Here is a 16,769-nt window from a genome sequence, read left to right as displayed (position 1 = left end):
CCTATCAGATCAGGGCACCACCCTTATGACCTCACATAACCTTAATTACTTCCTTAGAGGCCCCCTCTCCAAATACAGCCACCTGAGTGTTTGTGCTTCCACCTATGGATTTGGGGAGGACACAAACACTCAGTCCATAACACCCATTTTACATATGAAGAAACTGAGGCACAGAGAGGTTAAGCGAACAGCCCAAAGTCACACAGTTGGCAGTGGCAGTATTCAGACCCAGGCAACCTGGCTCCAGGGCCCTTGCACTTATCCACTGTGCTGTGCTGCCTCCCCCAGGAGAACGATTGCCATCTGGCTGAGAAAGAAGATTCCCAACAGGAAATCTAGACTCTACAGTGCTGTAGACAGTGGGTTCAAAGGGAAAAGGAGAGCAGGGAGGATTGGTGCAGCCAGGAAGCCTGGAGGAAGATGAGCAAGGTCTGACAGCAAGAGGAGGAGAAATTCCCAGTGTAAACGAAGAAGACAAAGATGAAAAACTCCTCCATGAATTATCATGTCATCTTCACGTCGTATATGCAAAACAAAAGTCACACAAATAACAGCAACCTAAACCACACTAAACTACTACGGCACCTTCTCTTCCCCCCTGCAAGGGGAACAAAGCAATAAACAAAGGATCTGAATGCATTTCTAGAAAGAAGGATGTGGACTGAGGTTGGAGCCGAGTGGGGGGCACAGGTGAGAATAATAAACCCAATCACAGCGACAGCTGACATGTCCTGAGAGCTCACTGTGCCAGGCAGTGCCCGAAGGGCTCACCTGCATGCCTTCATTTAACCTTTCCAACAGTCACAGAAGGTAGATACTGTTACGTATCCCCATTTCAGAGATGGGAAAACTGAGGCACGGAGAGGTTAACTTGCCCAGGGCTGACACGTATTGAGCTCTTACCCTGTGCCAAGCATCACACGTGTATTTTCTCACTGAAATCTCACAAGTATCTCCCTGGAAAGGGAGATTTTTTTTTTTTTTAATCTCTATTTTACATATGAAGAATGAAGCCCAGGGAGGTCATTTTTCAGGGGTCACAGAGCTAGTAAGAGTAGAGTGGAGATCTGATCCCAGGCCAAGCTGACTTCTAGGCTGGGACGTTTATCTTTCACAGAAGATACAATTTTTTTTTTTATTTATTTATTTTTCGCTGCATAGGGTCTTAGTTGCTGTGCGCGGGCTTTCTCTAGTTGCCCCGAGCCGGGGCTACTCTTCGTTGCAGTGTGCAGGCTTCTCATTGCAGTGGCTTCTCTTGTTGTGGAGCATGGGTTCTAGGCGCACAGGTGCTGTAGTTGTGGCTTGCGGGCTCTAGAGCGCAGGCTCAGTAGTTGTGGCACATGGGCTTAGTTGCTCCGAGGCATGTGGGATCTTCCCAGACCAGGGATGGAACCCGTGTCCCCTGCATTGGCAGGTGGATTCTTAACCGCTGCGCCACCAGGGAAGTCCCAAAGATACAGTTTTGAGATGAACAGTGAATTGGAGAAGGAATACGGGTCCACAGAGTGGATGGAAGAAAAGAGTCCTTCATAAGAAACAAGATCAACCTAAAGGTTTTGACAGAGGTATCCCTGGCCCGAATCAGGCGTGGCCAGGCTGGAGGGTGGGCTGGAGGGGGAGCGTTTCAAGGTGCTGCCAGAGCTTTGGGAAGGATCATGCTGGAGGGTCTCAGAAGTGGCTGGAATCTGGGCAGGCCATGGCTGCCTGCCTGACACCTGGGCCTGATTGCTAAACGTCTGATTTACGGTTCTCCAGGAGCTGTCAGGGAGAATAATATTTCACCGTGTCAGCGCTGAGCTGCTCTCCAAGACGTCCTGCCCAACTGACCATTAATGCAACACAGGCCACAACCTGTTTAGTGCTCTTCAGATAAGTTAAACACTTAAACAACACGAGAAAGACAGCCCAGGTTTCCCTCCCAGGGAGCAGGCCCCTCTCTGGCTAGTCTAGAGGCAGCATTAAGCACTCTCACTTTTAAAATATACCTGCCTTGAAGGAGAAGGAGTGGGCAGGGAGTCCATCTGGGCTTGGATGAGAGTCATTTTTCTAAAGCAAATTTGTCAACAATTTCCTTTCTGCATTCGTGTCTCCAGGCGGCCAAGGACAAAACGTAATGGGATCAGACCACAGCAGAGCAGGTTGGGAAAACCCCAGCTGTCACCAGCATAAGCAGAATGGATTTTGATGGGTATTTGTCACCGGGCTTACTGTTCAGAAACAAGCAATGACGAGAATACTAAGGATCAAAACCTATGGGGTGCAGGCAAAGGCTGATCCAGACAGCCTTAAATTAGAAAACCAGGAAAATTAATAAGAACTGGTAACTGAAAAGATCATTAAGGTAGAAAGCCTTTGGCAAACATGAACAAGAAAAAAAAAGAGGGAGAAGAAGAGATCAGTAACCAACATCCAGAATGAAAGGGTGGACATTATTGTAGGTTCAGGGGAGATTCTTTTTTTTTTTTTAATTATGAGAATACCATGAGCAATATTGTTCCAATGAACTTGAAAACCTGGATGAAGTTGACCCTTTTCAGAAAGATGTAAATTATCAAAATTAACCCAAGGGGAAAATTTTTAGATAAATAAACCAGTGACCATGAGAAATTGAAATCGTAGTTAAAGGTGTACAGCTCTGGGCTTCCCTGGTGGCGCAGTGGTTGAGAATCTGCCTGCCAATGCAGGGGACACAGGTTTGAGCCCTGGTCTGGGAAGATCCCACATGCCACGGAGCAACTAGGCCCGTGAGCCACAACTACTGAGCCTGCACGTCTGGAGTCTTTGCTCCGCAACAAGAGAGGCCGCAATAGTGAGAGGCCCGCGCACCGCGATGAAGAGGGGACCCTGCTTGCCGCAACTAGAGAAAGTCCTCGCACAGAAACGAAGACCCAACACAGCCAAAAATAATAAATAAATTAATTAATTAAAAAAAAAAAAAGTGTACAGCTCTAACAAAGGCACCAGGTCCAGCTCGTTTTAAACGAGAGTTCCACCAAACATTCAAGGAAAGGACAAATAAATCCCATCCTGCACAAACTGTAGAGCAAAGAAAAGGTGGGATGCTCTCTCATGCATTTCAGGAGACTAATGTTACCTTGAAACTAAATCTGGACTTTGAGCACATGACAAAAGGATAAATCACTGTCATCACTGATGAAAGATGGGACGCTCCTGCAATCCCACAGATACCTTCACTCAGGCCCTGTGACCCTTTATGTAAGTTCCACTTGGCCCTGTCTGAGCTTCAGTTTCCACACTGGTGAAAGGAGTGGTCTGGACTATAATCGGTATCATTTATTAGGCCAGCCACATGCCTCGTTACACACCTGCAAGTGGATGCATTACCCATATTTCATAATTTTTTAAAAATCCAGGACTTCCCTGGTGGCACGGTGGTTAAGACTCCACGCTCCCAATGCAGGGGGCCTGGGTTCGATCCCTGGCCAGGGAACTAGATCCCATGTGCATGCCACAACTAAGGAGCCAGCAAGCCACAACTAAGGAGCCCGTGAGCCACAACTAAGGAGCCTGCCACAACTAAGGAGCCTGCCTGCTGCAACTAAGACCTGGCACAACCAAATAAATAAATAAATAAATATTTTTTTTAAATCCTGGAGACCTTGGTCTGTTGCCCAAGAGGGCCCAGAAGTAATGACACTCCTGTAGCAACTAGCACACCCAGCATCCAGATCTTGGCTTCAAAACACCATTTTCCAGTGAAAGGAACCAGGGCTCCTTGGAGAAGTGACTGATTCTAGGGCTGGGACAGAGAAGTTACATGATAAACATGGAGCATCTTACTGTACCAAAAACTAAAGAAGTGCTCAAAAAACCCCATGATGATGGGGTATGTCAAAGGGACACAAGTGCTGACTGGAAGGGTTCCCAGTGGCCAGAGCTGGAACACTTTGAGTACTAAAACAAATAACATAGTATTCAACCCAAAATATAAAATAAGTACCCATGAGTCCATACTGACACAGATAAATGATTGAATAAATAAGTGGGGGAGAACAGACAAATCTCCCATACAGAAAAATTCAAAATAATTTATGTAGATACTCTACCGTTTACTGTGAGCTTTGCATAGTTTCTTCCTTCCAAAGAGTATACTATGGAAAGGTGGGGGGAGAGTAACTTTACAGTGGAGAAGCCTGAGGAACACTACCTAAGCCAAGTGATCAAGGTCAACATCAACAGTGATGTCATGTTGATAGTATGTACCCTTGATATGATGTGATGTGATGAGAGTGGCACTTTTACCTCTGTGATCTTCCTCACCAAAACCCATAACTCCAGTCTAACCATGAGAAAAACATCAGACAAATCCCAGTTGAAACATTCTGCAAAATACCTGACGAGCACTCCTTTAAACTGTCACTAAAACCAAGGAAAGTCTGAGAAACTATCACAACCCAGAAGAACCTAAAGAGACAAGACGACAAAATGTAATGTGGGCCCAGGACCCCAGATGGGATCCTGGAAGAGAAAAAGAATGGCAGTAGAAAAACTGAATAAAGAATTGACATTAGTTAATAATAATATAGTGATATTTATTAGTTGTGACAAATATACTATTTGAATATAAGATGTTAACAATAAAAGAAACTGGGTGTGGGATATATGGGAATACTCTACTGTATTCACAATTTTTCTGTAAATCTAAAACTATTCTAAAATTAAAAGTTTATCACAGGGACTTCCCTGGTGGCACAGTGGTTAAGAATCCACCTGCCAATGCAGGGAACACGGGTTTGATCTCTGGTCCGGGAAGATCCCACATGCCATGGAGCAACTAAGCCCATGCACCACAACTACTGAGCCTGCGCTCTAGGGCCCGCGAGCCACAACTACTGAGCCCATGCACCACAACTACTGAAGCCCGTGTGCCTAGAGCCCGTGCTCCACAACAAGAGAAGCCACCGCGATGAGAAGCCCGCACACCACAATGAAGAGTAGCCCCCACTCGTTGCAACTAGAGAAAGCCTGCGCGCAGCAATGAAGACCTGATGCAGCCAAAAAAAAAAAAGTTTATTACAAAAAAAAAAACCTGAAGACTCACAGGTGTCTAGTAACTTTCCCAAGATCACACACCTAGGGAACAGCGGGGCTGACACTGGAGCCCAGGGATGGGCATTTGAAGGCCAACTACAACATCAAGGACGTGTGAAACTGAATGTCTCTACCCTAGTTCGCTTCCGCCCCGCTTCCTGAGATGCATTAATGTGTAGCATCCTGACGTGTCTTTGGAATTTGGACTGAAGACTGCAACGTCCTGCTTTGCTTCTAAATTGCTTCATCAGCAGAGCTGACCATCCGTGAACCTCTTTCGGTGGTGAACTCAATTCAGTTTGGGCCTATGGAATTCAGAATAGTAATACTAGAGATAATTAAGGCAAACGTGTATGTGGCATTTTCTGTGGGCGAGGGACTTTTCAAAATGCTTTACCTGTATTGATTCATTCGATCCTTACAAAACCCTATGTGGGCAGTACCATTCTATACCTCAATTACAGACAAGGAAGTTGAGAGTCACGAAGATTAGTACCTTGTCCAAGTCCATTCTGTTAGTAAGCAGAGTCAGAATTTGACCCAGATCCCAGAGTCTGTGTTCTTAACTGCTGTACTCTCTGACCTTGCAAAAACCAGTTTAAAAAAAAAAAAAAAAGGCACTACCTTTAGGGTTTCCCAGTTTAGCAGATGAAAGAAGAAATCGGCCATTATATCAGGCCTAGATTAACCCTACAGGCCCCACAAAGTGTGGAAGCACAGAAACATTTGTCCTGACATGGCGTAGAGTTGGGGCAGTTTTTACAAAGGCAGTGACATCAACAAACCTTCGCAGGCTTTTGATAGATGGAAAGAGAAGGGAAAAGTATTCAAAACAGAAGGAACAGCAAATGCAAAGGCCCTGGGGCAAGAGCATGAGGGTTATTGAAGGACTAGCAGGGCCTGCTGTGTCTGCAGTGCAGTGAGAGGGGTGGGAGATGGTGGGGGGAGAGTGATGAGTGGGAGGGTGGGCCGACGAGTGGGGCCCGAGTCATGGTGAGGACTGTGCTTTCACCTGGAGGGAGGTGGGAGCCATTATGGGGTTCTGAGCAGGGGAGGGACAGGATCTGACTTAGGGTTTAACAGGATCCCTCTGGCTGCTGGATGGAGACTAGGCTGGAAAGATGGGGGGTAGACAAGGGTAGAAGCAGGGAGAGTGAGGAGGTGACTATAATAGTCTGAGTCAGGGGTCAGTTAACTTTTTCTGTAAGGAGCCAGAGAGTAAGCATTTTAAGCTCTGCGGCTCAGACTGTCTCTGTCTCAACTACTCAGTTCTCCCGTTGTAGGACAAAATCAGCCCTAGACAGTATGTAAATGAATGAGCATGGCTGTGTTCCAATAAAACTTTGTTTACACAAACAGCGGGCAGGCCAGATGTAGCCCCCGGGTCATAGTTTGCCACCCTCTGGTGTAGGTGGCAGGTAATGATGGCTTGGACCATGATGGGAGCAGCAGGGGAGGCTCTCTTTTCCGGGGACATAAGAAGTACCTTGAGGACAAGAGTCAGGTTAGTCCCGAAACCTCTCCTCTCTTGACCCAAGCATCCTCTGATGCTGTTCCGGGCCCACAGGAGGCATTTGTATAAATTAGTCTTAGGATGGATGGGTCTTTGCAAGCACAGGCTCTGGAGGCAGACAGCCTCCTGGCCTCCTCCTCACCCTCACTGTATGGCCTCGGAAGTTTTCTGGGGTAACAAAGTACCCAGACTGGGTGACTTAAACAACAGAAACTTCCTGTCCTGCAGGTCTTGAGACCAGAAGTTCAAGATCAAAGTGTCAGCAGGGTTGGCTCCTTCTGAGGGCTCTGAGGGAGAATCTGCTCCTTGCCCCTCTCTCCTAGCTTCTCCAAGACATTCCTTGGCTTGTAGACCTATCACTCCACCTCTGCCCTCACGGTCACATGATGTTCTCCCTGTGAGCATATCTGTCTCTGTGTCCAGATTTCCCTTTTTTATCAGGACATCAGTCATATTGGATTAAGGCCCACCCTCATGACCCCATCTTAACTTGATCATCAGTGAAGACCCTCTTTCCAAATAAGGTCACATTCCCAGGTACTGGGGTTAGGACTAGCAACATCTTTTGAGGGGACACAATTCAGCTCATAACAGACCCGTTCCTGTACTTCTCTCACCTCATTTTCTCCTGTATAAGATGAATGACAGTAGTATCCCCGTTAATCTATGTGAAGTGCTGAGCACAGACCCCGGCATACTGGGAGCCAGTCAGAGGCTATATATTGCTGGCCTCTGTCCTCCAGTGTGAGATCCTGCCTTCTCCTCTCCTCCCAGGGAGATACTTTTATTTTTCAAAAGCAATATATGTCCATATTCTCCTTGTAAAGGAAGGAAGGAGGGAAGGAAGGAAACAGGGAGGGAGGAAGGAAGGAAAGGAAAGAAAGCATTTCAGTAAGATTAAAGCCTCCTTTGACCACTAACCCAGCGCCAGTGCCTCCCCAGATGGAATTACTGTCCCCCGTCAGATGTGTAAGCATCCAGATCTTTCTATTTCCATTTATGTATATGGATACATTCATATATAACACCTTGTTTTGTTTTTAATTGGTTTTTATAAATAGCGACATGTGTGATACTGGATGTCTCATTCTCCAGTCTGCTGCTTTTTGCACTGTAGGATGTCTTGGAAACATTTCCATGTGCCAACATAACTATCTCCCTCTTTCTTGTGAGCTGCCGGGTAGGATTCCCCTGAATGGATATACCACAGTTCATTCCACCATGATACAATCGAGGGAACTGCAGGTGTTTGCAGTTTCTCACTGAGATGCTGGACATCCTTGCACGAGACTCTTTGCAGGTGTTTCTCTGGGTCAGGAAGTGTCAGTTCCTCAGCCCCACTGCGCCTCACCAATGGCAAGGCCACAGGAACCCATCCTCTGTCTTGGGCGGGTGGTCCCGCTCAGACCCCGCCCACCCCCCCACCTATGATAGTCACACACTGACTCCAGAGAGGCCAGAAGCACCCTGGGCCGTGAGAAGCTGGCATCCTTTGAGAGGCCTGCCCCCCGTGCAGCACGGTTGAAAGGCATGTGATCTTCTTCCCCCAGGGCCCAGCCCCATCTTCGTGTCCTCCACATTGTCCCGCTCCCCTCGGTGCTGGCTCAGCGGGTAACTCAATCCAGGTCAGCTGGTGGGGTATGAGGTAGTGTCTAGCTGAGCGTCATGGTATTTTATTAAGCCCGAAATGTGATCGCTACTGTTGTCACACTTTAGCACCCCCGACAATCCCCTCGCAAATGAGAAAAACAGAGCCTCCCCACATACCTTTCCCCTGACATCAGGGAAAGCACAGGGAACCCTGCCCAGGGGCCTGAGCCCTGGTGACCCCCCAGAGCAGCTTTCAAGCTTGAGGGAAGGCCTGGGGGCCACGGGGAGGTGTTTTTCCAATGTCAGGCAAAGCAATGGACTGGGGGGAAATCTGCTATTAATTTTTCCTCGGTGCCTGGGTCTCCGAAGTCAACCCTGGCTTTTAAATACAGTTTTCATTAACCTGTTAGGATTGCTGGCCCTAGGATCCTTCCATGTATATGAGATTGCTCTGGATCAGAGGTTTCAAACTAGGATGCCCACAGGGGCCAAGTAACCAGGTAAGGTAGAGTGAGGAGAACCCAGTAGAGACTGCAGAGGAGTGGAGATGGATGTCAGGGCTAAGGATTCTCAGGATAGAAGAATGCAAGCCCTGCGTTGCCAGAGCATGTAAATTCTCAAAGTAGCTGAAAATCTAGAGAGACAGAGAAAGAGGGAGAACAAGAAGAGCGAGAAGGGAGGGAGGAAAGGGGGAGAGAGAGAGATGGCTATTGTTCCAAAAAATGTTTTAATGTTTTAAGCACATTTTGGGCTAAATGAGATATGTCTCCAGACCAGCTTGCAAGCTCTTCCTTAATGAACCTATCAACACAGCAGAGAAATTGTCAACCTTGTTTCTTTATCCCTCCAGAGCTGCACTGTCCAATAGAATGTTCTGCAATGATGGAAAACGTGCACCATCCAGTATGGTAGCCATTGGCTCCATTTGGCTATTGAGCACTTGAAATAGGCCTAAGGAACTGAATTTTCTATTCTGTTTAATTTTAATTTAACTATAAAGAACCACATGTGGCTAACCTCTACTGTATTAGATAATGTGACTATCGACTCTTCCAGTTGGGGCGTACCATCGTGCTCAACTATTTAGGAAAGGACACACCCTCTCAGGGAGGGGGATCAATTATACCACCAAGACATTAGAATCCTGGGTGCGTGGAAAGAAAGGAAATATGGAATACAGCAGAAAAGATTTAGGTGTAAACCAGATGTCTGCTCACTCAAGGACGGTCACTCAGTGCCCCCCACCTAGTCTTTTTCCAGTACTATCCAAAGAGTTTCTCAGTTGGGGTCACCACTGAGCGTCCGCCATGTTCTTTGCCCTCTGCTCCGGCTACCATTTGCCCATGGCTGACCCCCCTGCTGTCAGACCTGTCAGAGCACACCGTTGCCCACGCCTGGGCGCTGTGCCAGGCCCACAGACACGTGAGGTGCCTTGCAGCAGGACCCTGAGTCCTACTTTGTCACTGCCACAGAGCTGTGGGCAAAGTGTGCCAGGGACTCTGGAAACAAACCTCTTTCCAATCCAGAGGATCCAGCAAACCGCCTTCCAGTCCAAAGCTCATTCAGGGGGGCCAGAGAGGGATCAGGGGCCACACCACCCCTTCTTCCAGGTTCCAAACTTGATCCCCACAAAGCAGCCCAGGCTGCCCCAAATGCCACTGTCCCCACCCCCTCTACCCCCGCATCTCCGTAACAACTAAGTTACCTCTGTATATCTTTAAAAAGTGATGGAGGGAAGGTGGTCCCATCATCCCCCAGCAAAACTCTTGTTCTCAAAGATAAACTCAAGCCTCTTCCCTGTGTAAAAAGAGATCTGCTCAAAATGTTGACAACACCATTTTTTTCCCAGCTTCTCTCCTCCCTTCAAGGGCCCAGAGATGTTACAACCAGTTTTTCTCTCAGAGGTCAAGCTCAAAGTTCCATGTGCATCTCCTCTCTCTAGCAGTCTTTGCGAGGAGATATCTGCCCCCTGAAATTGTCTTGCAAACCAAAACGTGGATGTTTACAAATCTTAACACAATAATCAAAACTAACATTTATGTAGCCAGACCCTTCTCCTCTCGTCAACCTTGTGAAGCAGGTTCTGTTATTATCTCCATTTGCCAAACTGATCTCTGAGATTCGGGGTGGTTAAGTCACTTGCTCAAGTGGTTGGATCCAGGATCCAAACCCAGGCGATCTGATTCCAGAGCCTGAGCTCTAACCAGTACCATCGGGGGGCAGGCACAGCGTGCTCACGATTTTTGCCTTATGGACCGATCATCTGAATGGACTTTCTGATGGATGTAGAGTTCACAGGCTTCCTTGGGGGCTGTTGCATCACTTGCCTCTTGGTTGCAAAATGACAGAAATCCATCTCCACTCACTTAAATGGAAAAAAGTCCGTGTATTCGTCTCCTACGGCTGCTGTACCAAATTACCACACACTTAGTGGCTTAAAACAACACAGTTCTGGAGATCAATGTCCAAAATCAATTTCACTGGGCTGAAGATGTTGGCAGAGCTGGTTTCTTCTGGAGGCTTTGAGGGGAGAATATGTTTCTTCGCCATTTTCGGCTTCTGGTGGCCGCCTGTATTTCTTGGCTTGCGGCCTCTGCCTTCATCTTCAAAGCACCTCACTCCAGTTCCCTTCTCTCTGTCGTCAAATACCCCTCTGCCTCTTATTTACAAGGACCCTTGTAATTACATTTGGGGTCCACCTGGAAAATCCAGGATAATCTCCCCATCTCAAGATTTTTAACTTAATCACATCTGCAAAGTGCCTTTTTCTGTATACGTTTCCTGAGATTAGGACAGGGATGTTTTGCGGGGGCTATCATTCAGCCTACCATAGTAGTCAGGGTGGCCTTGTCTCGGTTGTGGCTGGATCCAGAGGAGCAAACAATGTGATCGGGACCTCATCCCTCTCTCCAACTCCCAGACCTACTTTCCTCTGACAGCCCCAGGCTTAATCTCACCATCCAGCAGCTCTAGGGAAAGGAGAGCTCCTCTTTCCCAAAAGTCCCAGGGCTGGGTCTCATTGGTCCAGCTGAGGCCACACACTCATCTCTGAAGTAATCACTGTGGCCAGAGGGACCGTGGGTCTCTCTGATTGGTTGAGCCTGGGTCATGTGCCCACCTACATCATCCCCTCCCCTCAATCTTAACTCCCATGTGTTACGCGTAGTATTTCTCCAAAGAGAACTGAGAGATGTATGGGTGGTGGAAAGCAGCATGTTATTGGAGTCCATTGAACGGCGAACCCTTGGAATGGTGCCTGGCACATAGTAATGCTTGATAAATGATGGTCACAGATCGTGGGACACAGAGGGGGACTTGGGCAGGGGGTACCTCCTGAAGCTAATGCTTGAAGAATACAAGGTTCACTAAGCAGATGAAAGCAGAAGAGCATTCCAAGCAGAGGAAACACTTTGAATAGTGAGAGGCTTCCACCGTATGGCCATGATAACCATAGGTCCTAGTGTACCTGGGGGCAGAGGGAGATAGGTCCTATTTTGTGCCTGTCCTCCTAATGGAACGTTGATAGCAGCCCCCTTTACATTGCAAAACTATCTAGGTTTGCATGATAAATTATACGGTCACCACCACCCCTTATAGCCAAAGGCAAAAGAGGATGAGACTTAGCCCAAGGTCACCTGACCTTTAGTGGCAAAGTTTGGACTAGAATTCAGGACTCTGACTCCCAGTCCAGTGCTCCTTCACCCCTCAGCTTATGAAACCAGCTCTTAAAGGCTGCATCAGCTTCACCAGTCACGTTTCTCCCTTTTTCTCTTCTTGCCAAATTCTCTGTAGGACTGTGACCAGATCCACGTGGACGATGTCTCATCCGATGACAATGGGCAAGATTTAAGGTAGGAATTTGGGGAGTCAATCAAAAATGCCCCTTCTGATTGGTTATCAAGCTTGCCTTTCACTAGGAAGCAGAGAGGAGGGACGAGCTGCTTATCAGGGCAAGGTGCGCCTGCCCTCAGCCAGAGCTGGGACTGGCGTTTCTCTGAACTCAAAACTCACCACCCTGCCCCGCACCCTGCAGGCTGCTCCGCATCACCTCGAATCACTGAGGCTGAGCTTTCTGCGGACCCTCTGTGACTCTGCTTATGTTTATCTCTCTGTGGGTTTTTCCCTGCTTACTAAAGTAATGCATGCACATTGTAAAAAAATGTCATACACCACCTCTGATCTTGTCTCCCAGAATCACCACCATCAAGAGTCTGGTAAACCTTTCTCCAAGGTTTGACTGCACTCAACTAACATACATACGTTATTTAATGTAAAACTGATATAGTCAACACTCAAAAAAATATTTCTTGAGTGAGTAAGTGGTATGTCTGATTTCTAGGGGAAAACACTCCTAGGATGTGAATTCCAGAAATAAGGTACCCAACTGCTCAAAATGAGACAGCTTTCAGAAGAATGTGGCTGGAATGTTCCAAGCCTGCCCATTATAAAAACGGAACCCTGGTTATTAATCTGTGCTTATCAAAATTATCACTATTCAACGCCTCTAGGCCCATCAAAAATATTATGAGACCAAATAACGTTTTGCCTGTGAGCCATTCGTGGTAACTTAACTTAGTGTTTGCTTCCTAGGTGTGTCTTCCAACTTACTCAAAAAAAAAAAAAAGAAATCAAAGTTTCTGTTCCTGAGCCCTGCAAGTCTTTTCAAAGCCCAGCACAATTAGAAGTGATAGCTGGGCATCGCCTGCTTCGTTTTAATTAGCCATTCAGAAAATCCCTTCTGCAGTCAGGCCTGGCAAGGAGCACGGCTTCAGTGCCAGCCAGGACTGATTAATTTGTGGAGTAAATAAACCCCAGGTCAAGGCTAATCGTGTCCTTTTCATGAAGTCATCCCAGGGAACCACTCTCCCTTTCAAGGCAGTGAGCAACCAGTGTTGTGTTTTTATCGTTTCCCCTGTAGTTGGCTGGCTTGGAATTTAGAGCAGTGTCCCTCTGAACCCTGATTCATGCTGAGTTGTTTGGTACCTCATTTCAAGAATCCACAATCCAAGGGTGTTTTTTTCCCACTAGAAGCCAAATTCCCCATTTGTTCATTCAAGAAATATCTATTAAGCACCTACTGTGTGCTAGGCACCAACTATCAAATGCCCCTTGTTTTGTTTTGTTTTGTTTTGTTTTCAGTTAACAGTAAAGACCAACAGTGGTAACGCCCTTGCTTTGCACCATGCCTTGTTCCAGTTGCTCTATGTGACTTAACTCACTGCATCTTCACAGTAACCCTAGGAAATAGTTGCTCTTATCATCATCATCGTTTTACACTTGGGGAATGGGAGGCACAGAGAGGTTCAGTAACCTGCCCAATCTCACACAGCTGGTAAGTGGGTGAGGCAGGATTCACGGACACCCTTCCCTGCCCTCCACCTCTTAGCAGAACATCCAGGCATCTCCCCAGGTATCCTGAGTTTGCAGAGTCAGTGTTCCTTTTCAAGAGTAAATTCTCTAGCCTTTCTGCACTACCCAGGGAGGGGTCCATAAGGCATTGTTCTAGATTCCCATCATTACTTAAAGGGAAATTTCCACAATGTCCGGAGTCCTTGATGTCCTGCAAATGAAAAAGGAGGATGTCCTCCAATTCTTTGCAGCAGGAACCCAGTTAGGAGGCACCAACCTTGACTTCCAAATGGATCGGTCCATCTACAGAAGGAAAAGTGACAGCATCTGCATCATAAATCTGAAGAGAACAGGGGAGAAGCTTCTGCCGGCAGCTTGTGCCATGGCTGCCACTGAAAACCCAGCCGATGTCAGTGTCATGTCCTCCAGAAGACTGACCGGTGAGCTGTGCTGAAGTTTGCCGCTGCCGCCGGAGCTACTTCTATCTCTGGCTGTTTCACTCCTGGAACCTTCACTTACCAGATCCAGGCAGCCTTCCAGGCGCCACGACTTCTGGTGGTTACTGATTCCAGCGCTGACCACCAGCCTCTCCCAGAGGCTCTCGTGTTAACCTGCCTACCGTTGCTGTGTGTAGCAGACTCTCCTCTGCGCCGTCCCTACAACAACAAGGGAGCTTCCCCAGCGGGTCTGACGCGGTGGATGCTGGCCTGGGATGTCCTGCGCGTGCGCGGTACCATCTTCCGTGAGCACCCGGGGAGGTCATGCCTGATCTCTGCTTCTACAGGGATCCAGAAGAGCCTGAAAAGGAAGAGCAGGCCGCTGCTGAAAAGACTGTAACCCTGGAGCAACGTCGGGGTGAATGGATGCTCCAGCTCCCAAGTTCACTGCCACTCAACCCGAGGTCGCAGACCAGTCTGAAGGCTCACAGATGCCCTCTGTGCCTGCCCAGCGGCTCCCTACTGAAGACTGCGGAGCTCAGGCCACTGGTTGGGGAGGCACGACCACTGAGTGGTCCGAAGCTGTTCTTCCAAAGACTCTTAAACAGAAAATGGAAATGAGGTTGATGGAAAATAAAATTTCTTTAAAAAAGAAAAAGCAGAAGACATTCTCTAGCAAGATGGGAACCTTGACAGTAGAGAGGAAGGAGCACGTGTCAATTTAAAGTGTGGCTTCTGGAAATGAGGGGCCATGATGGGATAAAGTCACATAGCCCCTTTCTCATCAGGATAAGAATGTGCTAGAAAAGTGCCCAGCACAGTGAGTAGTCCTTGCTAAATGGCTCTCTGCCCCTACGATTAGATGTTTTCTGCTCCCTTTTACTAGTTGGGGATATTTTATTTCTCTTTAGCCCCTGGTCACCGCCACCCAAGGGAGGGACTGAGAAGAAAGCAGCAGCAACATGTCTGTGTAATAAACCTACTGGCATCTTTCATGGGAAAGAGGAGGTTATCATGCAAACAAGTTATTAGAAACAGTCATATCTTATTCTCCATGCATCTTTTTAAATTTTTTTTTTAATAACCTTCTCAAGATCTCAGAAGTTATGGTGTCAAATACCACGATGTCAAGCTAGTGGTCAAACAAGTTAATTACACACAACCTATATTTTTATTTTATTGTATTGTATTTGTTTTTTTTGGCCACGCCACGAGGCACGTGGGATCTTAGTTCCCCAACCAGGGATTGAACCCTTGCCCTCGGCAGTGAAAGCGCAGAGTCCTAACCACTGGACCGCCAGGGAAGTCCCCAACTTTTAAAATTTGAGTAATTCAGTAAAGAGCAGAGAAGAAACTATGATCACCCCTGTTCCCACCATCTCCAACTCACCACTTTCTGACATTATGAGTTACTTGCTTCCAATTTTATAAACACGCACACTCACACAAATGTCTGTGAAAAATGACCCAGGTGAATGTGTGTGTGTGTGTTTATGGACATCTGGGCAAAAATTTGAAGACATCTAAAGAACTTCTGTCAGCCTGTTGGTATCTCTCTGTGACTGTGTACCCAGCCTGCTCTGGAGGGAATGCCAGGGTCTACGTTTGAGGCCTTTGGGATTAAGTCACCTGGGTCAGTGTCCTCCTGGCACACCTGCCCCAGTGAGCCCACGTGGTAAAATCTGTTGAGTTTGAGGCATCACTCAAGGCGTTTCTGTGGATCCTGCAGGGGTTTTGTTGTCACCAGTTCGATATTCAGGCTGTCAGGCTGAGCCCCAGGCACAGAATGGTGCAGGACGGCACATGGGCATCAGCACATCATGTGGCCCACAGGGAGAATGACCCAGCACTTCACACTTTTCAAATTCCCTTTTATCTGCTGCAGCAGTGGCGTTAAACCGGGGATACCTAAGATACAATTTCCTAGTGTTGTTTCATCCCTAGTGCATCACATCTTTTTAAAAAATACAATATCTTTCTCTACCCCTAAACTCATCACAGAAAATCCAGAAACAATAAAATAGTGCAAAGAGAAAAAAAGTCAGCCAAACCCATCCCCCGAGAGGCCGTGGTATACCACGCTGACCTGCTCCCCCCAGGCTTTTTCTCTTCGAAGAGACTTTCACTTTTGAAGTTTTTGGTCCACACATCCCTTGTCACGCTCTGGTTTTGCCTTGCAACGTCCTGTGGTTTTGCAAACCTGTACCAAGTTTCCGGTGGAGGGAAAGAAAATGGTGTTCCATGGAGAGCTAGGGCTTTCGTTCTCACGCTCTAGCTGCTGTAGGTGGTCAATCGCCCACACTTTCCCCTTTCTGGTTCCCAGCTGCCGCTTCTGTCATTAACTTCACATGACACTCTGACTCGTCCCCAGACCACGCTTCATGCTGATGGAGGGTTATGTCTGCGAAGCACCAGCAATCGGCTCTGCTTAATTTAACAGATAAAAAAATTAACATAGGGAATTTCTTTTTTTTTTTTTTTTTTTTGCTGTCCATGCCCTGCGGCATGCAGGATCTTAGTTCTCGGACCAGGGATTGAACCCATGCCCCCTGCATTGGGAGTGCAGAGTCTTAACCACTGGACTGCCAGGGACGTCCCCAACATAGGGAATGTCTGTGGAAAGATAACAGAGATGCTCACAGAATAGGAAGAAAAGGTCAGCAGTCAGGGCTTATGGGGCATGTGAAGCAGAGCAGATTTGGGGATCAGAGTGGCAGAAACTAACTGGCATTTTCTTCTGGACCCTTCTCTCAGGATGAACCAAGGCCAACCATTTTTTGGAGCTGCCTTCCAGCTTCAGATTCTAAAGGGGGAGAGAGGGAGGCTTT

General features: G+C 47.4%; 1 protein-coding gene and 1 pseudogene across 1 annotated transcript in view; both read left to right on the top strand.

Moving 5' to 3' along the window:
* EYA2 (EYA transcriptional coactivator and phosphatase 2) overlaps window positions 1-16,769 on the top strand; it is a 258,658-nt gene that overhangs the window by 228,990 nt on the left and 12,899 nt on the right. The window contains exon 11 of the mRNA XM_059899040.1: window positions 11,948-12,006. Within this exon, the coding sequence (XP_059755023.1) occupies window positions 11,948-12,006 (59 nt within the window). The remainder of the gene's footprint in view (window positions 1-11,947; window positions 12,007-16,769) is intronic.
* On the top strand, window positions 13,695-16,293 carry LOC132349357 (small ribosomal subunit protein uS2-like; annotated as a pseudogene).

The sequence above is a fragment of the Balaenoptera ricei genome, chromosome 15, assembly GCF_028023285.1.
Source record: "Balaenoptera ricei isolate mBalRic1 chromosome 15, mBalRic1.hap2, whole genome shotgun sequence".
Classification (NCBI taxonomy): domain Eukaryota; kingdom Metazoa; phylum Chordata; class Mammalia; order Artiodactyla; family Balaenopteridae; genus Balaenoptera; species Balaenoptera ricei.
This window is presented reverse-complemented; position numbering and strand designations above follow the sequence as displayed.